The following is a 27944-nucleotide window of genomic DNA, read 5'->3' as shown; positions in this document are numbered from 1 at the left end:
TGAGAAGTCTGAAGACGCGAGGCCATGAAGCCGGAGCACAGCTGTGCAGCACAAGGTGCAGCGAGCCAGCAACTGGGACCTGGGTGGCCAGCCCTGCCAGCACAGGCACCCCAACAAGGGGAATGTTGGCGCGTGGGTGGCTCTGACCCCCCGTAGGGGACAGCAGAGGCCACCTTCCCGTGGCCTTGCTTTGACATGGAGGAAACAGGCCGAGAGGGTGAGAACTGTAGCCTCAGACAAGGGAGGAGGTCTGGCACCCCGGGTCCTCGGTCCCTTCCCGGGCAGGGGACCCGCACGGAGCACGGAGCCCCTCAGACAAGGGAGGAGGTCTGGCACCCCGGGTCCTCGGTCCCTTCCCGGGCAGGGGACCCGCACGGAGCACGGAGCCCCTCAGACAAGGGAGGAGGTCTGGCACCCCGGGTCCTCGGTCCCTTCCCGGGCAGGGGACCCGCACGGAGCACGGAGCCCCTCAGACAAGGGAGGAGGTCTGGCACCCCGGGTCCTCGGTCCCTTCCCGGGCAGGGGACCCGCACGGAGCACGGAGCCCCTCAGACAAGGGAGGAGGTCTGGCACCCCGAGTCCTCGGTCCCTTCCCGGGCAGAGGACCCGCACGGAGCACGAAGCCCCTCCTGACGGCTTCTCCGGCCAGCCCAGTGCCTACCTGGCCAGTGCCTGCCTCAGACTGCGCACCCTGAGGCAGGGAAACACTGCCCCACCTATGATGCAGGCCGCTCCTTCCAGCACGCACACCTCTTCAGGCCACGCTGTCATCTGGGGCCTGCCAGATCCAGAATGCAGCCTGAGGGGTGTGCGGTTAACATCTGTGGCCCCCAAAAAGGGATGCCTGGAAACGGGCCGCTTCCGCCCCGACCTCTCGCCCTCTCCTGAGCACCTCTGCTGGGAGTCATACAAACAAAGGCACATACTGGCCCATGACAGCCGCGGGAGGAGCTACAAACCTGCCTACAAAAACGGAACAGAATCAGAGTCACTCCACAGGCAGCGAGGGCAGGGTGGCAGTGTCACACCGTGCTGACACCATGGCTGCCCTGTGTGGCCGGGCACACCTGGGCGCTCCCTGGCTGGGGAGACACCTGGGGGGCTGCTCTTCCTAGGATTGGAGAAACAGTCCACAGTGGAAAAAACTCCAGCAGAATCCAATTTGGAAAGAATTTAATTAACAAAATAAAACGAAGAGAAAATGGTCCAGGAGGGGCCGCAGGGAGGGGGGTCCGAGGCGATGCCCGGCAGCTCCCGGCAGGCCCCAGAGTGGCCTGGGAAGCCCGCCCCGCGGCACGTGCAGCCATGGGAACCAGACAGCTGGGCTGGCCCCGAGGCCTCGGGCTCCCCGCCCAGCTTGGCACACTCAGGCATGCAGAGCGAGATCTTGAGGGCTTCACCAAACAGTTAATTTTGGCAAAAAAAGAGAAAACAAACCAAAAGCTAAAATTTGTCAGCAAGGTTGAAAGCCACAGAGGTGAAACGGTACGGATGGAGTTAGACTATCACTACGACCTTTTGTGCAAGTCTCTGCTGTCCTTGTGCAGGCTCGCTCAGCAGCCAGTGGCCACGCGGAGCCCCGTCCACGCTCAGTCAGTGCGTAGCATCATGGGCGGGTGCTCGCCGTCCTCCTCCAGGCGCAGGGCGCTGGCCTCCTCTTCCAAGCAGGCACCACCCACGGCCCCTAGGTCGTCTGTGTAGGCTGCAGAGACACAACACGACCCTCAGACACTGGGGCCAGACAGACCCAAGGACACAGGCCACTTTGTGTGTGTGGCCAGACAGACCCAAGGACATAGGCAACTTGAGAGAGAGAGAAGCATTGGAGCTTGCAGCCCTGCCCGCACAGCAAGCAGGGGCTTCACACCCCACGGCTACCCACTCGCTCTTGTACAATGAGTGTGACTCCCCAGGTCACGACTGGTCCAGCTCACACTAGTGTCAAGAGTCCAGGGCGTTCTGGACTGACAGGGAGTGAGCAGGTCAGCCCCTGTGTGTGAGCAGGACCCAGCCACACCGGCTGCGGGCTCACAACTAACTGCCTGTTCACTGACCCACGTGGCAGCTGAATGGAAGTCCCTGAGGCTGGGGCCCGATGGGGTCAGCTGACTGAGCTCGCCTGTGTCCCAGCGCTAGTGGGAAGCAGCAGGCATCCGAGTGCAAGGCCAGCCCGGGGTCACTGGCCACGTGCCTGCCCCTTACCAAGTCTCGTGGGAGACGGTGGCACGTAAGCGCCTTTCGCTGCAGCTGTGCCTTGTGTCTGTGTCGCCAGGGGGCAGTCGTGAGAGGCAGAGTCCAGGACCTCACTGGCTGTCTCCACGCTGCCGTCCAGCCTGCAGAAGGTGCGGCCACACTAAGCAGGGCAGGATGGCCTGTGTGGCCGCCAGCCTGCAGGGAGCATTCCTGCCACCCTTGCCTGGGACATCAGAAGACAGCACTACCCGGTCCCAAACAGAAATTGCTATAAAAACCAGTCTCCCAGCTGCCCCCCAACTGTAAAAGTATTACCACACTGCTGGAACTTTGGCTAAAAAACAGTGTGAAACAGGAAAACCACCAGGCTCCTTAGAGCTAACGAGTTCAATTCTCAATTCCCTCTTTCCCAGCAAGCTAGCAGCCCTGAGGAACAGGAGCTGCAGGGAGGGGCGGCCACGCTGACACCCCCTTCCTCAGGGTGACCCAGCTCCTGCAGAAGCATGCCCAGCCACCCTCACCCTCACCGTGCCTGTACCCAGGGAACCCTGTGGGGTGGAGTGGAGCACAGGGGCATGCCACCAGCAGTGTGGCCGGGCTTTCAGTTCCACTTCGGACTGACCTCGTCTGAGAGGGGCCGCTCACCTGTGCTGCCGCATGAGGGCGCACTCGCCGCCCTCCTGGGGGTCCAGGTTGTACATGTACAGGTAGCCGTCGGAGGCACCTACCAGTAACCGGGGAATCTTCTGAATCCTGGGGAAGAGAGAGCAGCCCACTCCAGGCCCACAGTGCGCACAGCAGCCCCCACCTGCCCGTGAGGGGCTGTCCCCTTGCTGGCCCACAGGTTAAAGTTGGCTGAACAAGAGGGAAGACTTCTGTGCAACCAGAACACATTCAAGTGCAGTTCAGGTTGAAAAGCCCAGGTCAGAAAGCCCAGCATCAAGACCACAACACTTCACGCCCAACCTCATGTGACAAGCTGCAGGCACGCAGCAAACACCATAGCCATGGGGACAGCATGTCCAAAGTACAGCAGAGGCATGCATTCAGCCCCGGCCCAGGTCTCACTGCTCCAAGCCCACCTTGGTCTACGTCCAGGAGAGCTCCCGCCAGGCACACCCAGTCCAACACTGCCCATGTACCCCAGGGTGGGAGCCAGGGAGGCGAGGGCACGGATCCGCTGAGGACTCGTGTACCCAGGGTGGGAGCCAGGGAGGCGAGGGCACGGATCCGCTGGGGACTTGTGTACCCAGGGTGGGAGCCAGGGAGGCGAGGGCACAGATCCGCTGGGGACTCATGTACCCAGGGTGGGAGCCAGGGAGGCGAGGGCACGGATCCACTGGGGACTTGTGTACCCCAGGGTGGGAGCCAGGCAGGCTAGGACACAGATCTGCTGGGGACTTGTGTACCCAGGGTGGGAGCCAGGGAGGCTAGGGCACAGATCCGCTGGGGACTCGTGTACCCCAGGGTGGGAGCCAGGGAGGCGAGGGCACGGATCCGCTGGGGACTCATGTACCCCAGGGTGGGAGCCAGGGAGGCGAGGGCACAGATCTGCTGGGGACTTGTGTACCCAGGGTGGGAGCCAGGGAGGCGAGGGCACGGATCCGCTGGGGACTCATGTACCCCAGGGTGGGAGCCAGGGAGGCGAGGGCACAGATCTGCTGGGGACTTGTGTACCCAGGGTGGGAGCCAGGGAGGCGAGGGCACGGATCCGCTGGGGACTCATGTACCCCAGGGTGGGAGCCAGGGAGGCGAGGGCACAGATCTGCTGGGGACTTGTGTACCCAGGGTGGGAGCCAGGGAGGCGAGGGCACAGATCCGCTGGGGACTCATGTACCCAGGGTGGGAGCCAGGCAGGCTAGGGCACAGATCCATTGGGGACTCATGTACCCCAGGGTGGGAGCCAGGGAGGCGAGGGCACAGATCCGCTGAGGACTCGTGTACCCAGGGTGGGAGCCAGGGAGGCGAGGGCACAGATCCGCTGGGGACTCATGTACCCCAGGGTGGGAGCCAGGGAGGCGAGGGCACAGATCCGCTGGGAACTCATATACCCCAGGGTGGGAGCCAGGGAGGCGAGGGCACGGATCCGCTGGGGACTCACGTGGCTAGCGAGCAGATGTTCTTGTGGCCACAGAAGGGCAGGCGTACGGTGGCAAAGGCTCTGCCCTGGTTGAACATCTCTGTCACCTGGGACGGCAGGTAGCTGGTGGAGGCCATGAGCACCTTCCCAAAGTAGCCGGTCCAGGTGGTGGGCTCCTCCGGAGGCCTGAGGAGACCCCCAGCACATGGAGTCTGTGCCCACTGGATGCCCTCGGAGATGACAGGGCTCACCGGGGCCCCCATCCTGCTATGTGGGACCTTGTTAGGTCTGGCTGAGGACTGCCCTGTAGGTCTCCCAGTCATTCCTGTCACACAGGCCTTTGCCCCTAGGGGTCGGGCTGCCTCACCCTCCAAGACATCGGACAGCTGGTGCGGGGGAAGGGGGATGCTCTTAGTCAAGTATATGGAGAGAAGGGTGAGACCCCCATCCCATCCCCACTGTAGACAGGCACCCTGCTTCTAATTCCCGGAAACCCTGTGCGGCTGGGAGAGGCTGGGCCAGTCCAGCTCTGCCTATGAGAGGCATGCAGAGTGGGCACACCCACGGGGCTGCTCCCCGTCCCACACCAGCCCACACGTGGGGAGCCTACCCTGGCCGCACAGCCCACTGCCCCAAGCCCGGACTGCAGCCCTTGGCCGCCTTGGGCTTGCTCAGAAGCGTGTCCCCACAACTCACTTCTCCTTCACAGTCTCGAGCTTGAAGATGTGCACGGTCTCGGTGTTGCTGGAGGCCGACAGGAACATGCCGTCCATGCTGAAGGCCAGCGAGCAAATGCTCACACACCTGCGGACAGAGCAGCATCCCGCAGCGTCGTCAGGGCTGCCCTGCCACACGCCCCACCATGGGCCCACGCAAAGTCCCTCCATTTTCTCAAGAGGACAATGCTACGAAGGTGACAATTTTTCAATACATCCTTAAATGGCACGTTTGCTGTGGTTCCAGAGAGAATCCAGCACACACACCCCCACTTAGAAGGCGGTGTACTAACACGAATCACTGTGGTTCCTAGCACAGAGGGCCACAGGCAGCAGGCTCCACACTCCCCAGGAACACCCCAAAGCTTCTGGCCCAACGGGGGTTTCCTCACAAGCCCAGGAACGGCAGGCATGCGGGGCCCTGACAAGGGCTGGGGCAGGCAGGGTAGGAGCATCACCTGGCTGGGCAGCCCATGGTGGGGGTCCAGGGGAAGCCCATAGCCCAGTGGAGGCCGAGGCGAGGTGCTCCGCAGCCCGCTGCAGCTGTGCATAAGGGGGCCGGAATCCCGGACACAGGGACACCCCGGCCCAGGAAATAGCACAGGCCTTTCAAATACAAGGCCACAGAGGCGAAGAAGGCCAGGCCTGGCTGACTAGCAGCAAAGAAGCAAAGGCAGGTAGGGCTGTCAGCTAGAGTTCAAAGTAGTGTGGCTGGGCAGGGATCCTCTGGGGGCTGGGGCCCCTGCTGCCAATCCCCGGGACCATGGGCAAGAGAATCCTTACAGGCTTTGATAAAAACCCACGTCACCTCCCATGTCACCACGGGTTCCCAGGATGTGCTCGCATGGCCGCGACACCTGGCAGCTCCTGATGAAGTGTCTGCTCACAGGGCCCAGGTCACACACAGCGGCCACGCAGGCACCTCACCTCTTCACCCCTCTCCGGAACTCAAAGAGCTTCTGGCCCTCTGGAATGGAAAACACTCTAATCACGGTGCCCTGGGACAACAAAGAAGGAAAAAATGCATCATATCCCAGCAAAACCAGACTTCCTCTGCATCCAGGCCACTGCATGACAAATGAACCACACGAGCGTCTTTGGGCAGAGCTGCCCCAGGCTAGCATGGGCTTCTCTTGGCCCAGCACCCAGGGCACGCGACCACCTCCACTTCCTGCAGCAGGGTTCTGTGTTTCACAGCTGACTAAGTACTGGCAGTACTCAAGCCCAGTGTGGGATACAGCACTTCTGTTTTGTAAGTCACTTGAAGTTTACAGACAAAAACAGAGTCTGTCACCAAGACCCGCAACTGCAAGCCCCATGCTCCCACAGAGGCTGGCAGGCTAATGTCCCCTTGCCTGCCTCTGAGGGGCCGCAGGGGGCAAGCTGCTGCCTGACCAAGTGCTGGGGTCCTTCTCCAGCCATTTGCTGGGGCACATACTAGGGTCCTGCCACTCAGCCAGGGAGACCCTCAGCTTCGGCCTCACCTAGCTATGGCCGTTGCACCATTTCAGGGGTCAATCAGTGGGTGGGAGCACTGTTAATCACCTTTCAAACACATGAAAACAGAGTTTAATGGTGCGACCACAGCAAGAAAACGCTTAGTCACAAAGATGAGAAAATGCAGACGGGAATCTATAGGTCGCCCTGCATGGAAATAAACTATTACTAGAAAGACACTATTCTCCCCACTGTTCTCTGATTTCCTTCCCTGAAACACATTTAACAAGGGATCTTCTTGGGGCTGGTAAGGTAAAGCATGACTTTCTGGGAGAATGAACAAGACCAGCAAGGAAGCAGGGCAGCGGGGCTTGCGACACTCCGGAAGCTGAGTGCCAGCCAGCGAGGGCATGGAGGCACAGGAGGGCAAAGCAAGAGCAGGAAGCACTTTCCTTTGGGGCGGGGAGAATTCCCAACACCCATGTACTGGAAGATTCAAACTGGTAAAATGTAAAATGTGCCCGAGCTGCCTGACAAATTCATCAATCCTGACCACAGCAGATGACCTAACCACCACACCCCATGAAGCTGATAAGATCAGCTGTCCAGGGCCTGCCACACTACCCTAGACGCTAAAATTCTCATCTTGCGCCAGGATCCCATGTGGGCACCAGTTCTAATCCCAGTGGCTTCGCTTCCCATCCAGCTCCCTGCCTGTGGCCTGGGAAAACAGTTGAGGACGGCCCAAAGACTTGGGACCCTGCACCCATGGGAGACCTGGAAGAAGCTCTTGGCTTCCGAAAGGCTCGCTCCAGCTATTGTGGCCACATGGGGAGTAAACCTGTGGATGGGAGATGTGTCCTTCTCTTTGTAAATCTGCCTTTCCAATTCAAATAAATAAATCTTTAAAAGGGGGAGGAAAGCTATCTGTCCCTAACTCTGCTTTTCCCAATAAAAATAAATCTTAAAAAAAAAAAAGCCTGATTCATGACTTAAGTGCACACTATCATCCTAGGAGCAACACAGCAGGCACAGCTCAGTGTCCCATTAAATCATAACTGAAACTACTGTACAGACACGAGAAGCATTTCCACACACTGCTATGTTTCAGCGAGGGAGAGGCAGACAGGAAGAGAGCTCCCACCCACTGGCTCCCCCGACAGCCACTATCCAGGGCCACACTGCAGCCAAGCGCTCCCCGCAGTGACAACACCCATACAGCCAGGCCAGCACCACTGCCTTCCGGGCCTGGGCCAGCAGGAATGCGGCTCAGGAGCCAGAGCTGGCCAAGTGTCCAAGCACTCATGTGGAACACAGGTGTCAGCTCCAGCCAAATGCCTACTGCCATTATTAAGGGAGATAAGTTGTGCAGAGTAAAACAGGGTAACAAGTGAAACGCGGTATGATTCCAATTGTTAAACACACAGGAAAAGACTGAAAGGCAACAAATGGAAATGTATTTGGGTCAGCTGTTGGAGGCTAAGGAGTTGATTAGTGCTCCTTAGGCTGGGCAGGAACAGGAACTGGGCTGTGGTTAAAAACACCTAGACTAGGGCCCGGCGGCGTGGCCTAGCGGCTAAAGTCCTCGCCTTGAAAGCCCCGGGATTCCATATGGGCGCCGGTTCTAATCCCGGCAGCTCCACTTCCCATCCAGCTCCCTGCTTGTGGCCTGGGAAAGCAGCTGAGGATGGCCCAATGCTTTGGGACCCTGCACCCGCATGGGAGACCTGGAAGAGGTTCCTGGGTCCCGGCATCGGATCGGAGCTCACTTGGGGAGTGAATCGTAGGATGGAAGATCTTCCTCTCTGTCTCTCCTGCTTTCTGTATATCCGGCTTTCCAATAATAATAAATCTTTAAAAAAAAAAAGGGGGGGGGGAAGAGAACCACAAACCAGGGTAAAAAAAAGAAAAAACCCCAGACCAGACAAAGTTTGGAGAAACTGCGCAAAGCTTCGCGGTCCTCTTTTGAGGAGGAGGAAAGGGAAGAGGATGGGCGTGAGTTTGCCGAGGATCCTCCATCGTACAGCATGTGCCCATAGAGCATGTGCTGAGCAACAATCTCTTCTGGCCAGGCACGGAGCCCTCTGCGCCACCTGTGCCGTGGGTGCCATCAAATCTGGGTGCAGCTGTTAAAAGATTTACAGGAGCAACTTCAGCGTCTCTCCCTTCAATTGAGGCAGGACTAGCTGCAGCCCCAAACAAAATACAACTTGTTTCTCCGTTTAATTATTTGGAGTTTCAACTTTTTCTGAATTGTATTAAACCCCCCAAAATTTCCATAGCCCAGTTCTTTTTGGCCATCTTTGAAAAGGCATCCAAGAATTCAAAAGTTTCAAATTCTACAGCTTCCCTTGGTATTTTTTTTAATACATTTTTTTAAAGATTTATTTATTTTTATTACAAAGTCAGATATACAGAGAGGAGAGACAGGGGAAGATCCTCCGTCCACTGGTTCACTCCCCAAGTGAGCGCAACGGCCGGTGCTATTCCAATCCAAAGCCGAGAACCAGGAACCTCCTCCAGGTCTCCCACACGGGTGCAGGGCTCCAAAGCCTTCCCAGGCCACAAGCAGGGAGCTGGATGGGAAGCGGAGCTGCCGGGATTAGAACCGGCGCCCATATGGGATCCCGGCGCATTCAAGGCAAGGACCCTAGCTGCTAGGCCACATCGCCAGGCCCTTCCCTTGGTATTCTTACAAGGCCTCAAGAATGCCAACAGATTAATCTCCCGTTTTGTGGAGACAGTTAATCAGGTTAATTGAATTATATTAAGATTATTTGCAAATGAACATGACACACATCCAGAGTTTGGGACACTAGTGTGTACATGTTACTGTCGATACTTGCTGTGGATTTGTTCTAGCCACTCCTCAGCCAGGGGATCAAGTCAGGCACGCTCTGGCCCATTGCTATGCATGTTTTTCCATCTTGGGAACTCCCAAAGTTATTAAAACTGATAATGGCACCTGTTATACCAGCAGTAAGTTTTGTAATTTTGCTGCCTCCCACCATATACAACTAATTACAGGCATTCCCTATACTCCTCAAGGACAAGGTGTTGTGGAACGTGCCAACTGTACTATTAAGGATTACCTTATTAAAACAAAAAAGGGGGAGGATAGCACTCCCCGAGATCATTTGAACCTTGTATTATTTATCTTAAATCTTCTAACATTGGATGCTGAAGGACGGTCTGCTGCAGATCGTCACTGGAACTCGTCTCAGAAGCAGAAGGGTTACATGATGTGGAAGGGTCCCTTGACTGGTCAGTGGTCAAGTATCTGGGATCCACGGCAGCTCTACTTCCCGGCTCCAGCTCCCTGCCAACGCAGACCTTGCAGGCAGTGGCTGAACCCACTCAGCCACACACCAGCCACACGCTTCATTCTAAGATTTAATTTTGTTGGTTCCCTTCCCCAAACAGCCACAGCATCCATAGCTGGGCAGGCTGAAGCAGGAGCCTGGACTCACAGCCCGTCTCTCAGCACCGGAGCATTATGTAGTTTCCGGGGCAAAAGCAGGATACCAGAACGGAGGCCGAGCAGCCGGGCTTCCTGAGCTTGGCACCCAGCGACGCAGGGGTAGCTTAATCCCGGTCACAGCACCTGCCCACCTGCATCACTGCAAGCTTGTTCCTCACTCACCTTCTCAGACGCCGTGGCCAGCTTAGTGCCACTAGCATCAAAGGTCAGGGCCGCCAAAGGACTGTCATGGGCCGGGATCATGTTGGCAGCTCTCTAGAGAGGGTAGACAGACCAAATGTGAGCACGGCACAAGCTGGCAGAGCCAATGCCATGGCCTGAGGAAGTCCTGCTAGGCGGAGCGCCAGTGCCTGGGGCTGGCACACCGCCCAGGCTCAGGCTGTCAGACTGAGGGACTCACCAAGTTAATGGTGTCGAAGACCTGCACCTCCCCGATGGTCGCACTCCCTGGGTACGCCAGGTAGCAGTTGTCATTGTTGATGGACAGCGCACATAGTCCTGTAACAATGCAGCCATCAGTGCCAGGGCCAGGCTCAATCACGTGGATGACCTGCGGGGCCAGGCTGAGGGGCCTCTCCAAGGGTATGCACGCACCTGACTAGCAACTGACCCTACCTCTGGCGATGCCAGGGCAGGCAGACTGAACAGCTGCTCAAAGCAACAGTTCACACGGGCCCAAGCGTGGCAGCAGGAGCCCACCTGAAGCCTGCCTGCTGGGGGAGGCTAAGAAGAGAACAAGTCCCTGCTGCCAACAGGCCTCGGCACGCACCTGCAGGGTTTGGGGGCGTCTCTCGGATCGTGTGAAGCACCTTCATGTCCCGGATGTTGTGGATGTACAGGGATTCCTCCAGGCACACGATCAACCTCTGGAGACAGTTACGAAAGCAGCAATGAGTGCAGTGAAGGAACTGTCAGCATGACACACGCCAGGCCTCCACACTACCGAGCCCTGGCATCTGTACGCCTCGCACACCTGACAACCGAGGTGCCTGCTGCCACGGCCACACGCGTCACTGGCCCCGAATCCTGACCAGGTGACCTGGACTGCAGAAGCTGCTTATCCACAATGGATTTGTCAAGGGGATTCATTTTCAAACCCTGATGTTCGGACCCAGTGTGGTAGCCTAGTGGCTAAATCCTCGCGTTGCAACGGCCAGGATCCCATATGGACGCCGATTTGTGCCTCAGCTGCTACACTTCCCATACAACTCCTGCTTGAAGCCTAGGAAAGCAGAAGAGGACATCCCAGAGCCTGGAGACCCTACACCTGCGTGGCAGGCCTGAAGGAAGCTCCTTGCTCCTTCTTCAGGTTGGTTCAGCTCTGGCCGTTGATGTCTCCCCTCTCTGTAAAACTGACTTTCCAATAAACAATAAATAAATCTTAGAAAAAAAAAAACTGATGTCCAATGAAACACAAGATAAAAATAAAAGCCTACACTTTTTATAGAAGTTTGGAGGGCCCGGCGCAATAGCGTAGTGGTTAAAGTCCTCGCCTTGCACGTGCCGGGATCCCATATGGGCGCCGGTTCTAATCCCAGCAGCCCTGCTTCTCATCCAGCTCCCTGCCTGTGGCCTGGGAAAGCAGTCGAGGACGGCCCAAAGCCTTGGGACCCTGCACCCGTGTGGGAGACCCAGAGGAGCTCCTGGCTCCTGGCTTCGGATCAGCTCAGCTCCAGCCATTGTGCTTACTTGGGGAGTGAACCAGTGGACGGAAGATCTTACTCTCTGTCTCTCCTCCTCTCTGTATATCTGCCTTTCCAATAAAAATAAGTAAATCTTTTAAAAAAGTTTGGAATTTTATATTGGACTCAAAGAAAATGAACATGGATTTATAAGTGATACATTGGAATGTTTCATGTGAAATGCGTGTGGTGTGGACTCCTGTGCCAGCCACACAGGAATCAGTATGGATGTTTCATATATAGATAGATAGATAGATATGTTTTTGTCCTTTAAAGTCAGATTTACAGTGAACTATCAAAACCACTTGAGCAAGGATCTCAGAGCATGCCCTACGTCGGGGACCTGGGGTGGGTGGGAGACTGGGGGGGCTTCTCCCTCAATATCCCTTTACCTCAGATATATGAAGGAAACAATAGAGAACTAATAGTCTTACCCACTTCCCTATAGACCTTGTACCTTTTTACCCTAATTAACTATGTAGATGGTCAAAAAGTGTAATAAAAAAAAAAAGATTTACAGAGAGGAAGAAAGGGAGAGGAATACCTTCTGTCCACTGAGTCACTCCCCAAGTGTCCACAACTGAGCCGATCTGAAGCCAGGAGCCTCCTCCAGGTCTCCTACTGCACGTGCAGGGTCCCAAGGGTTCCGAGACCCTAGGCCGTCCTCCACTGCTTTCCCAGGCCACAAGCAGGGAGCTGGAGGGGAAGTGGGGCTGCTGGGATTAGAACCAGCACCATATGGGATTCTGGCACGTGCAAGGTGAGGACCCCAGCCACTAGGCTACTGTGACAGGCCCACGTTTTATATTTTAAAAATGTGCAAGATGTCAAGTCCAAAGATTTCTACTTTTAAGAAGTTACATTTATGGGCCCGGCGGCATGGCCTAGAGGCTAAAGTCCTCGCCTTGAACGCACCGGGATCCCATATGGGCGCCGGTTCTAATCCCGGCAGCTCCACTTCCCATCCAGCTCCCTGCCTGTGGCCTGGGAAGGCAGTAGAGGATGGCCTAAAGCCTTGGGACCCTGCACTTGTGTGGGAGACCTGGAAGAGGTTCCGGGTTCCTGGCTTTGGATTGGCTCAGCACCGGCCGTTGCGCTCACTTGGGGAGTGAATCATTAGACAGAAGATCTTCCTCTCTGTCTCTCCTCCTCTTTATGTATCTGACTTTGTAATAAAAATAAATAAATCTTTTTTTTAAAAAAAGTTACATTTATTTGCTTGACAGGCAGAGTTACAGAGAGCCAGAGCTTCTTCCGGGTCCCCCATGTGGGTGGCAGTGCCCAGGCACTGGGGTCACTTGCAGCTGCTTTCCCAGGCACATTAGTAGAAGTGGGAACTCAAGGGAGAAGCCAGGACGTGCCCCAGTGCTGCTATGGGATGCCGGCACCGCAGGAGGTGCCCTCACTGGCTGTGCCACAGTGGCAGCCCCAGATTTCCACTCCAAGCACCCGTCAGTCAACAGCAGCAGCCTGGCTTCCAGCGTCCACGGCAGGCGCCCTGTCGTCATCACCCGCAAGAGCCCAGCTTCCTGGGAGCAAGCCTGGGCCAGGAGGCGGCCTCGCGCAGGACCCGGCTGCTCGGCACTCCTCCCTCAGGGCCAAAGCAAAAGGGCAGCCCTTCACTGCAAATGGACAGGCAATCATGTTAAAATGGAAAAAAGCAAGTTCTTAAAAAGTAATATTTATGAATGAGAAAGAAGTAAAAAAGAAAGTCCATAGAATGGACACTGTGCTGAGCCCTAAGGTTCACACAGAGGTGGCAAGTCACAGCCTGGCGGTGAGCCGAGCGGCCCAGAGTAGAGCAGCCAGCCTGGTGACGGCTATAGGTGCCTGAGGACTCGGGGCCAGGTCATGTGGGGAGCGCCATGCCACAGGCCGCGCATGCTCGCCAGCAGCTTGCCGCTCACCTGCCGGTTCAGCTTCACAGCCAGGATGGTGTTGGAGTAGCTGTAGTTGCAGATCTCAGTTCCCTTCTTGAAGTGGCAGACCTTGAGCTTCCTCGGAGCTTTGAGGCTGACGATGGCCACCAGGCTGCTGGAGAACAGCCTCTCCACGATGCAGACGTCCTCGGTGCTGGCTGCGACCAGAACAGACACACACATACGCATCTCCGGCCCAGCACACACCCACCTGCCCGAGGGGCAGGGAAAGAGCACTGTGGGGGCATGCAGGAGCAGCACGCAGTGCCCAGGAAGTCCGAGCCCCAGCCACGCTGCCAGCACAGCCAGCCAGCCCCGGCAGGGATGAACTGGAGCGCCACATGCAGGCTCCTCCAGCAAGCTCTGCCATGACTTCACTGGGTGGCGGGCTCTCAGGACCCTCGAACACCCAACCACCTCCAGAGCAAGGTCTGGCACCACAAAACTGGGAAGTCTATGACCACTCAGGGCTGCAGGCAAGACCAAGTCAGCCCACACTCAGCCTCCTGCACGTAGCCAGCAGCTCCACTCCACCACACCTTCAACAGGCACGGGTGCCTGCCCCCTGAAAACTGAAAGGCACAGCTGGACATGGGACCTGGCCACACTCAGGGACAAAAGGTCAGGCTTGGAACAGGCAGTGCAGAACCCGGAATATCGCGGTCCCCAGTCAAGAGCCAGCCCAGGCCCTCAGGCTGGCTGGCCTCTCCCTCAGAGAACACCCAGAAGCTTCCCTGGCGGCAGGGTCTCCACAGCTGGCAGCCTCCAGCACCAGAGCCCTCGCACCCGTCCCAGGAGGCCTGGGTGTGGCCAGTGCACAGGGCTTTTCTCCACGGGGCCCCTGCCTCCTTGGAGGGACAGGTCACACACTGAGTCAGCAGCAGCATGCTCTGCAGGGCGGAGCTGCTCAGCACACCCAGCCATGTCCCAGGTGGCCGTCACTGGTGCAGGGCAGTTCCTTTTCACACACCTGGCCAACTGAAAATGGCCCTTGCAGCTACAGCTTGGTTACTGGCCAAACTCCAAAACCCCACTACGGACATCTGTTCAATAACAGCCATGACACTCCCCCGGGTAGTCACATGCCAGCACTGAGTGCCACACCCAAGCAGTGATGCCACTCTTGGTCAGTGCACCTGCACGCACACACACGCTGGGCACAAGCCACTGTGGATGGAAGTGCTGAGAAATCACGGTGACCCCAACAGGTTCTTCATTCAAGTGGCTTGGCAGTGGGCATATCATGGGAAAAACTGACATAGACAGCTGGGTTTTTTAAAAAATAGGTTTATTTAGGGGATGGTAGTGTGGTATAGCATGTGAAGGCTCCGTCTGGTGCCAGGACACCACCTGGAAAGGGGCCCGAGTCCCCGCTGCTCTACTTCCCATCCAGGTCCTTGCTTATGACCTAGGAAAGCAGTGTAGAATGGCCCAAGTGCTTGAGCCCTGCACCCACGTGGTAGACCCAAAAGCCCTGGCTCCTGGTTTCAAACCAGCTCAGCTCCAGCTGCTGTGGCCACTGAGGGAGTGAGTTAGTGGATGGAAGATGTCTCTAGCTCTCCTTCTGTATATATAACTCTGCCTTTCAAATAAATAAAATCTTCAAAAAGCTAAGTCAACAGCAAGAGCTGCCACCCTCAGAGACTGGACACTAAACACTGTCAACATGAACTGTCCCCCAGCACCCCTGGGCCCTCACAGTCCCCGTCACTCATGGCAGGCGGCGTACAGATTGAAGCCCACACAGACAAGGACAGGACTGAGGGGCAAAGCAGAGCAGACACCTGGGCTGAACACGGAGCCCCGGAGGGCTCCCCCAGAGCAATGCTTTAGGGAGGGGGAGAGAAGAGCAAGCTTCTCCAAGGTGCTGGAACGGCAGCCCCTGGGGAGGCCAGCCCTCAGAAGCCACAAAGCACCATCAGCCAAGGCAAAGAAGGCAGTCAGACGGGCAGGAGCACACGACACACGTTTCAAATGGACACGCTGTTCCCCTAGCCGTCTAAGTAACAAGACGTCTGCTGACGCTCGGCACTGGTTGGGAGAGTGACGCATTCACTGCTCCCCTTTCCCAGAGACAGCCTGGCAGCAGTGGTGCCCTCCACGCCGGCTGACCTGCTCCTCGCCTCCAGGATGGTACCCCACACCTGCTCGCCCAAGGGGAAAGAACAAAGCCCGCTCCCATGGCTCTGCTCAAGAGACATGGACATGTGTGGCTGTGAGGCACGGCCTCCAGGAGCCCCACACAGAGCCCACAGACCAGCAGACACCCACTGCCCTTCCTTGGCCCCAACTCACCCACACAAGAACTGGAGGAGACCTGCGCTCAGCGGAGGGCAGCACTGCCCATGGTCTAGGCTCTCTTGGCTAGATCACCGAATCTGCTACAATCACCAGACGTGGGCTGCATGACCACGGCACTGACCCCGCACCCTGCACCTCGAGAAGGACTTTACACAGCACCACCATGAGCCCACAGGTGACCGCAGCATGGCAAAGTTCAACTGGCGGATGATGGTCTGAGGCCCGAAGGATCTAACACAAGGCAGCAGTCACTTCTGCTACCAGGGAAATGGGACAGACGCACAAGACAGAGCCCTAGTGTCAGGCGGGCCTCTAACAACCTCAGGAGCTGTGAAAGGGTAAAAGCATGAGACATTCCATATGCATCCGACACTGCTTACCAAGAGGGCACCTTGGTGACACAGAAGGCTGAGTCCACGGCCACCTGCCGGGACCCTCCCAACAACACACCGCTCACGCGCTTGGTGCTATTTTTCTATCAGATCACTTCAAGAATCCCTAACACTGTACTGCAACACTCCAGGCCAGGAACTTTGAGACACACATATACACTTCCATCAAGCTCAAGAGCAGATGGCTCAGCCCCACCAGTGTGAACGGTCCCTGCCAGGGAAGACAACTCAGACACCAGCAGGACTCAGCCGCCACCAGGGCATTCAGAGCTGCCCAAAGGCCTGCCTTTCCTTGCCAGTTTCTGCCAGTGTTCCTGGAGACTACCCACGTTACCTCTTCATCTAGGCAATTAACGGCTGTATTGGAGAAGCAATAGACTTTGGCTTCTGCTCCGTGCCATTTCTGGCTACAGTGGGAAGGAAGCGCAAAGCCGAGGAATAACGGACAGGCACAGCTGCGTGTGAGTCTGAGCCCGCAGCTCTGAAGGGTACAGACAGCGCCACACGGCCCACTCCAGCTCACCCAGGCAGCCCGCACAGCGACCCCTCCTCTGCAGCATCCACCAGGACGACCCTCACGAACACCAAGCCTCCCCACGGGACCCAGGCTGACCCACAGGAACAGTGCGAGACAGCACTGGGCCTCAAATCAGAGGCAGATGACGGCCCCCAATGCACACGACCCTGAGAGCCTGGGCCAGGCCAGGCGGCCGCTGTAAGGCAGTGTGTGCTGGCCACTTTGCTACGATCAGTGCAGGCTGTGGTTACTTCTGCTAAGCCAGGAGCATCTGTGCACCCTGCATGTTCTGGGCTACATTTTGTAGCTCAGAACTTACAAAAAGCTCCCCAGCTTTAGGTAATTGCCTAGGGCTTCCCTGGACCCAGGCAAGTGTTACACTGCTGGGAGCAAAGCACCCAATAGCTGGCAGGCATCCTGGGCCTGTTCTTTGTTGGTTTTTGGTTTGTTTTTTTTTTTTAAGATTTATTTGTTTTTATTAGAAAACTGGATATACAGAGGAGGAGAGACAGAGAGGAAGATCTTCCATCCGATGGTTCACCCCCCAAGGAAGCACAACGGCCGGTGCTGGGCCAATCCGAAGCCAGGAGCTCTTCCAGGTCCCCCACGCGGGTGCAGGGTCCCAGGGCTTTGGCCCGTCCTCGACTGCTTTCCCAGGCCACAAGCAGGGAGCTGGATGGGAAGTGGAGCCGCTGGGATTAGAACCGGCGCCCATATGGGATCCTGGAGCGTTCAAGGTGAGAACTTTAACCACTACGCTATCACACCAAGCCCCCTGAGCCTGGTTAATGCCAAATTTGGGTAAACTATATTACTGTGCCAGCACAGTCGCCTATTCTTTCTTTGGGGGGTAAGATGTGAGAAACGAGGGGAATGCTGGGTCAGGACACACCAGCCCAGCCCCCAAGCAGGGGTGCTGCAGATCCTCCAGGATGGGGGCCTGAGGACAAACTGGAGTGACAGCAGCTGAGGACATGTTTGACGGGAGGAATGGACTGGGCCACTGCACTGGCAGGTAGGCGAGGCAGCTGAGATGGGGGGGTTAGAGGAAGGACATCAGAGGGCATGTCTGGGTCAGGCCAAGGCACCCATCCACAGGGGGAGACCAAAGCCTTGGGACCCGGCACCCGCGTGGGAGACCTGGAAGAGCTCCTGGCTTCGGATCAGCGCAGCTCCAGCCACTGTGGTCACTCGGGGAGTGAATCACTGGACAGATCTACCTCTCTGTCTCTCCTCCTCTATATATGACTTTGCAATAAAAATAGTAAATCTTTAAAAAAAAGTCTTTAGGGGACTTGGGGGCTAACCTCTGTGGGACTGTGGCACTACTGATTTGTGCAAGAGCAGGGGAGTGGTGACGGGCTGAGCCAGGCCAAACCCAGCACTCACGTGACATGTGCAGGAGCCCGGGCTGGGCCAGGCTGCAGCACCTGTGAGCATGTGCAAAGGCCAGACTGAGGGCAGACCAAGCCAAGCAGGGCCACAGCACTGGCTGGCACACATACATGAGATCTGGGGCTGGGAGAAGACCTGGAAGGGGAACTTGGAAACTCTCCTGCTGGGTCACAGTTCCCACTGGAGAGCCTAATAGCTGGGGAGGGACAGGCCAGGCAAGGCTGAAGCAATCACTAGATTTGTGAGCCAGGTCTGGTGCACGCTGGGCTGGGCCAGGTCACAATACCTGCGGGCGCTCACAAGAACCAGAATGGGTGTGCAACAGGCTGGGCTAGGCTGCAGCACCTGCTGGTGAGAGCCAGAATGGGTGCAGGCCAGTCAGGCTGGGCTGTCATTCCCACGGTGTGTGCCGGAGGCCGGCCATGTCAGGCTGGGCCACAGCACTTGCAAGATTCAGGGCTGTTCTCAGCCCTGGTAGGGCAACTTCCGGGATCCCCCTGTTGGGCTGCCACTTCCACTGGTGAGCGCTGAGCGGGGACTGGGGGTGGTCAGTTCAGGAAGAGCTGCAGCACTCAGCAGCTAGCATGTGGCCACACTGAACCAGGTTACTGCACCCACTGGTATGCACAAGCACCAGAATGGATGCAGACCAGCAGGGCTAGGCCACAACACTGGCTGCAAGCGCCAGGACTGGGTGTGTCTTATCAGGTTGGAGCACAGTACCCCCTGGCAGGTGCAAGATCCAGGGCTAGGAGTGGGCCTGGTAGAACTGTGGGCACTGCATTACTGCAACTCCCACTGGTGAGCATGAGAGCCAGGGCTGAGGGCAGGCCAGGCTGCACTAAGCTGACAACCAGATGGGATATGGGACAGACAAGGCTAGACCACAGCACATGCCAGCACATGCAAAAATGGGCTAGGGGTGGACCTGGCAGGAGTTGTTGAGGGCTGCCCTGACCAGGCTGTGGCACTCACTGGTGTACATGAAGACCCTTCCAGTGGGTGGGCCTGGTGGGAGTTACTGAGGGTCGCCCTAACTGGACTGTGGTACTCACTGGTGTACATGAAGACCCTTCCTGTGGGTGGGCCTGGTGGGAGTTACTGAGGGTCGCCCTAACTGGACTGTGGCACTCACTGGTGTACATGAAGACCCTTCCTGTGGGTGGGCCTGGTGGGAGTTACTGAGGGTCACCCTGACTGGACTGTGGCACTCACTGGTGTACATGAAGACCCTTCCTGTGGGTGACTAGACTGCACCACAGCACCCATTGACCTGCATGAGATGGGGCCGGGGACAGAACTGACAAGGCAGCTACATCCACTGGTATGTGAATTTTGGTGCACACAGGAGTCAGGTCTGGGGTCACTTCACACAAGGTTTCTTGGGGGACTCCACACCTAGACTGCTGGACTTGAGCCCTAGCCATAGAAAATCAACACATGTGGTCCAACCATGGAGTGCATATATGCCTACGCAGTGGACAGCACGCCGAGAGGCACACGGAGGACACGCCAGCTGATCATCCAGGCCTGCATAGGACATGGAGTGTCTCAGAGGTGGAAGGCAGAACAGCTTGGACAACTCTCCTGGCCAAGCTTTGCCGCAAGCTCCTGGGTCTGTGAATGCACTAAGGTGGACCTGGTAAGCCATCAGACCTTGGAAACATTTTCCCAACCCTGGAGCAATGAAACCAACAACTTCTCGAACTATCAAAACCACTCCAGAACATTCTTCTCACCCCACATCAATGTCTCTAGGCGTCATCAAAGGCCGTTCCCCATCCGTGGGGCTGATGCGGTTTGACAGCAAGGAGCGGACCCAACCCCTCCCCCTTCCAGGAACACAGGAGAAAAAACTGCAACACTGTGCCACCTCTTGCCTCCACTGTCCCTGTACCTGAGTGCGCACCTCTCTTAGCCACGTAAGTAGCATTACAAATAATTTTTAAGGGCCCAAAGTGGTATCCTGGTGGCTGGGGTCCTTGCCTTGCACGCACTGGGATCCCATGTGGGCACTGGTTCACGTCCCGCAGCCCTGCTTCCCATCTGGCTCCCTGCTTGTGGTCTGGGAAGGCAGTGGAAGATGGCCCAGGGCTTTGGGACCCTGCAGCCGTGTGGGAGACCCGCAAGAAGCTCCTGGCTCCTGGCTTCAGACTGGCTCAGTTCCAGCCACTGCAGCCACCTGGGGAGTGAACCAGTGGACAGAAAATCTTCCTCTCTCTTCCTTCCTCTCTGTATACCTGACTACAAACAAAATAATAAATCTTTAAAAATAATAATTTTGAAAAGAACTTACAAAAAGCCAAGAAAATACTCAACACAGAATCTGAAAAACTTCTAACTGCAGAACTTGCTATATTCACAGCATCCTAAGAAAACTTAAGTCTGCGTTGGTCTGGAGATAAACATGTGCGACACTTCAGGGCTGGAGCCCACACAGCTGTGCGCCAAGTGCCCTCCAACAGGCACGCAGGCGCAGAGGCACTGACAGCACCTGGCGTCCCGCAGGATGGGCCGAGCGCCCCAGGCCCTTGCGTTCACACCTGACACCGCAGCACCCCGAGCCCCAGGCCCAGGCTCTCATCCCATGTTGCTCTCTGCTCCTGTTCTTCCAAAACCAGCGCTGACACATTCTCTAGGGCTGTGCCAGTGACGCATCGCACAGAGCGCTGGGAGGGCAGAAGCCGAGCTGGGTTTCACCTGTGTGCGCTGCTGTACCCACCTGCAGAAGCACCTGGAGCCTCAGACGCACCCCAATTTTCTAAGACATTTGCCTGCCTATTCAGTGAAGGGACGAAGTGGAAGGGTGCCCAGAGCCTGGGACAGGACGATGTAACCGCTTCAGCCTAGAGTCTCTCACTCAGAAAATGTGTCAGCACCTGTTAGCAAGGGCCAAAGGTCACACCAGCTGGGCACATGAGGTGTCGCTAAGTGCCAACGCAAAGGCCAGTCACAGCAAATTCCAATGCCAACAGGCAGTACCGGTAACAAGGCAAGGGACCAGCCACTCACACACTGCTGGTAGGGGCCAGAAACAGAACGACCAGCCTAGAAAAACCATCTGCAATTTAAGAAACTACACACACTGGGCCCGGGGCAGTAGCCTAGCGGCTGAAGTCCTCACCTTGCACGCGCCGGAATCCCATATGGGTGCCGGTTCTAATCTCAACAGCCCTGCTTCCCATCCAGCTCCCTGCTTGTGGCCTGGAAAAGCAGTCGAGGACGGCCCAGAGCCTTGGGACCCTGCACCTGTGGGGGAGACCTGGAGGTGCTCCTGGCTCCTGGCCTCAGACCAGCTCAGCACCAGCCACTGAAACCAATCAGGGAGTGAATCATTGGATAGAAGATCTTCCTCTCTGTCTTTCCTCCTCTCTGTATATCTGCCTTTCCAATAAAAACAAATAAATCTTAAAAACAAAACAAAACAAATGAACAAATGAACAAATGAACCTACCCATGCACCACCGCTCAGCCCAGCCATGTCTCTCCCGACTGGGCACTCCTGAGAGACAGAAAGCTGTGGACGTGAACTTGTTCAGGGAGCTTTTCTCCATGCTCAGCCCACACAGCCTGCAGCAAGCGCACGGCCAACAGCCTGACGCACCCCCACCCGGGACACTACTCGATGCCGAAGGACGCCGGGCAGCTTGGGGGATCTTCCCAGCAACCACGTGACCAGAAAAGCCAGGCTTGCACACATGCATACAGGGAGGATTGTTAAATGACGTTTCAGGAACAACAGACCGACCAGTGGGCTGCCCAGGCATCAGGGAGGAGTGGGGCACGAAGATGGGCCTTAGAGCGCGGCAGCCACCCAGTACCCCACTCTGTGGGAGACACAAACCCACACAGAGCTACAATGATCTCTCTCCTCTCTCTCTCTCTCTCACACACACACACACACGTCCCCTTGCTAAGGCATTGGACTGCAGTCCTGCAGGATGTGACCACTAGGGAAAACTGACAGAGGACCCAGCCCTACAGGCTGGCACCTGCTGCTGTCCCGTCCCAGCACGCCTGCACCCAGTGGTGGACACACACACGCAGCCCAAGACCCACAACAGCAGCACACGGGCACTCCTCCCGCGCGGCCCGGAGGAGGTTGGGGATGCTGCGTAAGCCAAAGCCCACGGCCCACCCCCTGCTGTGTGCCACCTCTGCCAGACAGGCTCCTAGGCCACGTCAAACCAACTCGGCCGGGAGAAGGGACTGCTCACAACAGCCTCTGGGCTTGAACCACCACCTCTGTGGGCTTCAATTTAAACTGCACTGTAGTCCCAGTACAACTTAATCTATTTTTTTAAGAAGTGGAAAAATAAAGCAAACACTTACTGCATTCATAGATCTGTTCCAGCTTATCCACAGAAGAAAGGGAGAAAAATTTATAACCGGACTTACTACCAACAGCTAGGGACCTGCAAAAAAGCCAAAGTGAGAATAAGAGCTGGTACAGGCCGACAGATGCCACAAACAGCAGCCCCCCAAGCCCCACTCAGCACAGGCCCAGTCGGCGTCAGCTCGCCGAGGAGCGCTCGTGGAGTAGGAGCAGGGACTCCGGGCGAAGGGGGCGTCGTGCAATGGGGCAGACGGTCAGCTTGATCGTGGTCATCACTTCCTGTAGATACAGACATCAAGCACCACTGCACACCGTCAACACATGTGCCTGCACTTGGCAATAGTACGTGAATCAGGTTAGGAAGAAAATTTCGGTAAAAATACTAAAAATCAAGAAAAAAAAGCAAAGCAAAACAAACTTTCTATGTGACTTTACAGATAAGTCATTAAGTCATCAGTCCCAAATAACTCCCTGAAAAGCACCTTGGCTCTCAGGTCACTGGATGTACCAAAAGGCTTTGGGTTACATAAGCCAAGACCCTCCCCCTCAGGCGTCTACACCTCCAGCGGGGGAATGGGTCACCAAGACCTGCTGTCTGCAGCCAGGCAGCATGGTGGAAACAGACCCCAAGGCTGACTCACACAGGCTGAGCCCCCACATCTGATACCACCGCCCAAGAGGCTCCGAGGAACCTGGCCAGCTCGCCAGAGCCTCTAGGCGCAGCCGCCGCCTCGTGTAAGGCGAGGGCGACTGTCCGGGCATGCCATCTATTTTAACTCTGATTTCCAGCCTCTTCCACAAGGATGTGTGAAATACAGGCCCTGCTAATATTTAAAGTGACACTGGTGCAGCTTGAAGCACAAGAACTGAAGCAAAGCTAGACTCCCAATATTTCTTTACAAACTTACTAACACCGGGCCCGGCGGCGTGGCCTAGCGGCTAAAGTCCTCGCCTTGAACGCCCCGGGATCCCATATGGGCGCCGGTTCTAATCCCGGCAGCTCCACTTCCCATCCAGCTCCCTGCTTGTGGCCTAGGAAAGCAGTCGAGGACGGCCCAAAGCTTTGGGACACTGCACCCGCGTGGGAGACCTGGAAGAGGTTCCTGGTTCCCGGCTTCGGATCGGCGCGCACCGGCCGTTGCGGCTCACTTGGGGAGTGAATCATCGGACAGAAGATCTTCCTCTCTGTCTCTCCTCCTCTCTGTATATCTGACTTTGTGATAAAATAAATCAATCTTAAAAAAAAAAAAAAAAAAAAAACTTACTAACACCGTATTGATTACATCAATGAAAGGCCTGGCTCATGCTGCCTATACATGTTTTTTAAAGCAACGAGGCACAGTGCAATGGCTCATTGGCTGATCACCCTTTGCAAAGTGCCAGAATCCCATATGGGCACCAGCTCCTGTCCTGGCTGCTCTACTTCCCTTCTGGTTCCCTGCATGTGGCCTGGGAAAGCAGCACAGGACAGCCCAAATCCCTACACCCGCATAGGAGACCCAGAAAAGGCTCTGGTAACATGGCCATCTGGGGAGTGAACCAATAGATAGAAGATCTTTCTCAATCTCTCCTTCTCTCTATAACCTGCCTTTCCAGTAAGAATAACTGAATCTGTAAATAAGAACAAAATGAAAAATTGAGGAGGGGCCAGGAGGCTGCACACGCAACAAAGCCTCAGCCACGCGGCGGCCTGGGAAGTCGTGTTCTGGAATACATGTTCCACACGCCTGAGTGTTGCTGTTGAGCCCGAAGCCCTTCTCCCTTACTGTCTCTCTGGGCTGTGAAGTCACTCTGCGGGGTATCCTCCCTGGGCACTGACGGAGGAAGGCCAGGTCCCCAGCATAGGGGTCCAAGTAGCTGCATGCTGGAGGATATGTCCTCCTGTTGCTCCGCCAACAGGCGCACTCGGAGGATAGCTGTCCTCCTGTTGCTCCGCCGACAGGCGCACTCGGAGGATAGCTGTCCACCTGTTGCTCCGCCGACAGGCGCACTCGGAGGATAGCTGTCCACCTGTTGCTCCGCCAACAGGTGCCATTCTTACCCACGAACACCTCACTATCGGGAACAGCACCCGGTTTTTCCGCGCTCTCTCCGACTTGGGAACCAAACCACCAGGCTTGATGCACACTCTGTAGAACGCACGAGACGAGGGCCCCGCCCATAGACAGGGTACCAAGTCCCAGTACCCAGCCTGGAGCTGGCAGCTCCCGGCCCTCAGCCCTGATCCCTGCAGGCACAGCTTGGTGCTAGATGTCACCCATCAAGTCTGATGTCCTTCCAGATGATTAGAAACACACGCAGGGTGTCAAGTACCTCCACGAGCATTTTAATCCCACACTTCTCCACTCTCAGGCACCCTGTGTGCTGTGCAGACGGCAGGGCCCACGTGCCCACCTCATCAGCCAAGGGGACACTGAACATAAGCAGGAGGGGGCGTCATTTTAGACTCCCGCCACTTCTGGAAGTTTGTTCTAACAACTTCTCATAGTTAGCCTGACCCTAAGATGGGAGGATCTAGCAATGCACAAATGGGAGAGCTGCCTGAAGAAGCTGTCTTATTAGCCAGAAAGACAATGTGGCTTCAACGTTCATCAGTGACAGCTCATATCGACAAACGACAAAACTGGCAAACCAAACACACAAAACGCCACCTTTGCTGACCCGTTCCTCCTGTGCCTGCCTTCCTGTGCCCAGCCCAGGGCTCTTGCACAGGTCTCCGGGCCCGGGGGCACACAGCTCAGTGCTCCGCTTTCTCCGCCAGCCATGCCAGATTTGCTCCTTTCCACCTGGCGGCTTTGCTGTCAGCATCTCCCTGCTCGTTCTCCCCTCCTAGGGGTTAAGCCTCTAACACACCTTTTTCACAGTCTACTAGAGTTCTGGGAAAGAGCCAGAACAGACACCGTTCAGTCCACCACCTTTAACTCCAACTCTTTGTCACTGAATCTAAATCTGAGCACTCGACAAGTTCTAGAAACAACCACTATGTAATCCAGCCCCTCTTCTCAACCTCATCTTTTCTCAGCTGCTCCCGGATAAGAGGCCCCGTCACTGCTTTCTTCACGAAGGACCACACCTGACCACATGGCCACTAGCCAACACTGCCCATGGCGGCAGCCCATACAGCTGCGGCTACAGCAAGCTGGTGCCACCTGGCCGGCCCACGGCCTCTCATTCCGACCAGAGGAGAGTTCGCCTTTCTTGCTTCTTGCTAACCACCTTCTTCGCTGGCTTCCTGGGACAGCCATCACGGGGAGGATACAGGGTCACTTGGTATCTCCACAGACTGTACTGCCCACTCCCAGGGCACAGCCCGCACACAGCCACCTCAAACCATCAGGATGAAGGAGACAGCAATTCTCAGAGGAGTGAGACGCCTGCCACCTGCACTCAGACACGGGGTGGATGACTGCTGGCTCCACGCTCCCACAGCCCCATACCCGCCCACCTGAAAGGCAAGCCCCTGGCTGGGTACTACCACGTCCCGACAGGCCCTTCGCACGTTGTGCTGGCCCCAGAACCTCTCGGCCCTGAAGGTCAAGAACCTCCCACTGAAGGTCAAGCATTCCTGTCCACTCAGCCACGGGTCAACCTCCATGGCAGAAGCCAAAGTCCTCCACAGGTCTCTCTCCAGATTCAAGATGCACACTAACCGGCAAACAGAGGCGACCAAGCTCTGTTGGTCTGTGTATCAGTGGGCTAGTTAAAAAACAAAAACACAACGGTGACCAGCACATAGAGCTTGGTCCCCTGCTCAAGCTGCGGGGAAATGCTACCACAGCCACAGTCACAGAGCCACGGGGAGGCAGAGCCACAGCCTGCAGTGTGGCGGAGACACAAGGCCACACAAACGCGTCACAGACACTGCGCCCAGCAAAGAGCATGCAGGCACCAGACCAACATCTCCCACCCTGGGCTCCTTTGACGAAGCCCACAAGGGCAAGGGAACTGGTGTACTTCCTCCAGACACAGGCTTACATCTGCCAGTCCTCTCATCTAACAAGCGTTGGTATAACCCTAACTTACTACTGCAATTTCTTTGTAAGCTGTATCAAGGTCTCTGGCAAGTGCACATCACAACACAGAAATCTCTTGAACCAGCAATTCTCCACCTGACGGGGCAGGGCAGCACGTGACCCCCACGCCGAAGGCCCCCCATGCATTGTCCCTTCCACAGGGAACGCGGGCCCACCAGGGCTAGCAGCCAGAGCTTTCCCACGTTTCACTGCCTTCACACAACAGAACACTGAAAGAGCAGGCGGGAATGTCTCCCTGGTTCCGCACGGCGACACCGCACTTCCATCTCTCGCTGGTCTCCACTCGCCCAGAGTTTAAGAATCAACAGGACGGCTGTGCAACACGCTCCACCCGAGACGGGTTATCTGACCTGGCGGGCCTGCCTGCCACCTGCCTCCGCGTCCCACAGCATGCCTTCACCCTCGGTCTGCTGCTTCCAGGCTGCCACCCTGGAGGTGGAAGGGGAGAAGGAACAGAGAGGACGCTCGAAGCCCATGGGTTCTACTCCTGCCTCCACTCCCAGAAGATGGAGGCGAGCTCGGGACCCCTCTGAGCGGCCGCCCTTCCCTACCATCCCCAAGGGTCGCTCGCCTCCAGCTGTAGGCTATTCCACCATAACTCCTGAGAATCTAAAACTCGGCCGGGCCTCCACTCGGCTTCACTGCCCCCGGCCAACAACAAGCACTTAACAAGATGCCAGATGACCCACTCCTCCTCCTCCTCCTGTCATCACTTCCTCTTACTCACTTCCCAAGATGGCTCTCCTGCCTTCCAGCCCTGTAACTCATCCTTCCTTTCTTCCTTCCTCCAGAAACCTCACCTGCCCAGCATCCCCGCGGGGCCCCCGTCCGGCGGACCTTGGCAGCCCCCGGGGTAGCAGCTGGCGTTTTAAGACCTCTCGCAGGAGGAAGACTCGGTCTCTACTCGCCGTGGGAAGAGCCGGGAGCAGGGCCCGAGTGGGTGAGGGAGAGGGGCGGCCAGCCCACCACCCACCTCACCCCGACCCCCCGGGCGCTGTCCGCACGCGGTGCCCCCAGGTGCTGCCCAGCTCCGGGAGCAGGGGCGGGGAGTGGCGGGGCGGCGGGGGCAGCAGGGCCGGCAGGGGCGGCGGGGCCGGCAAGGGCGGCGGGAGCAGCAGCCCCATCCCCGTCCGCCTCCCGACCCCGACCCCGGCCCCGACCCCGGCCCCGGCCTTACGTGTTGTCCTGGTTGAAGTTGGCGAACAGCAGCTGGCCCGCGCCGGCCTCGCCGCTCTGGCTCGCCAGGTTCATGGCTGGGCGCGAGGGGCGGCCGGCCCCGGGGCCCGCGGAGCGCTGAGGGGGGACACGCGCGCGGCCGAGGGCGCGTCGGGCTGCGCTCAGGCCGGGCGCCGGGCTCCACGCGCCGCCTCGCTCGCCGCCTCTCGCTGCTCCGGGATCAACCGCCGCCTCATCCCGGCCCCGCTCTTGTTTATGCTCCGGAGCCGGGGCGCCCGGTGCGCC

General features: G+C 57.0%; 1 protein-coding gene across 1 annotated transcript; it reads right to left on the bottom strand.

Moving 5' to 3' along the window:
- Positions 1-1156: 1156 nt before the first annotated feature.
- Positions 1157-27944, bottom strand: WIPI2 (WD repeat domain, phosphoinositide interacting 2). Its single transcript, XM_058680647.1, has 12 exons — positions 27661-27944; positions 22446-22528; positions 13497-13666; positions 10677-10773; positions 10308-10405; positions 10070-10162; positions 5917-5987; positions 4970-5077; positions 4295-4459; positions 2839-2946; positions 2203-2333; positions 1157-1702 (listed from the first exon to the last, which is right to left on the bottom strand). Exons 1-12 carry the CDS (start codon positions 27732-27734, stop codon positions 1590-1592), a joined length of 1311 nt encoding a protein of 436 aa, XP_058536630.1. The 5' UTR covers positions 27735-27944; the 3' UTR covers positions 1157-1589.

Source organism: Ochotona princeps, chromosome 24, assembly GCF_030435755.1.
Source record: "Ochotona princeps isolate mOchPri1 chromosome 24, mOchPri1.hap1, whole genome shotgun sequence".
Lineage (NCBI taxonomy): Eukaryota > Metazoa > Chordata > Mammalia > Lagomorpha > Ochotonidae > Ochotona > Ochotona princeps.
The sequence above is the reverse complement of the archived record's forward strand: the minus strand, read 5'-3'. Positions and strand labels throughout refer to the sequence as shown.

Bases quoted from the DNA above. Each gene is read 5' to 3' on its own strand.
- WIPI2 (XM_058680647.1), bottom strand. From the start codon at position 27,734: ATGAACCTGGCGAGCCAGAGCGGCGAGGCCGGCGCGGGCCAGCTGCTG. The intron at 5,078-5,916 runs GTGAGGTGCCTG...CTCTGTCCGCAG, and splicing joins TTCCGGAGAGGGGTGAAGAG to GTGTGTGAGCATTTGCTCGC. The intron at 4,460-4,969 runs GTGAGTTGTGGG...GGGTCTCCTCAG, and splicing joins CTCGAGACTGTGAAGGAGAA to GCCTCCGGAGGAGCCCACCA.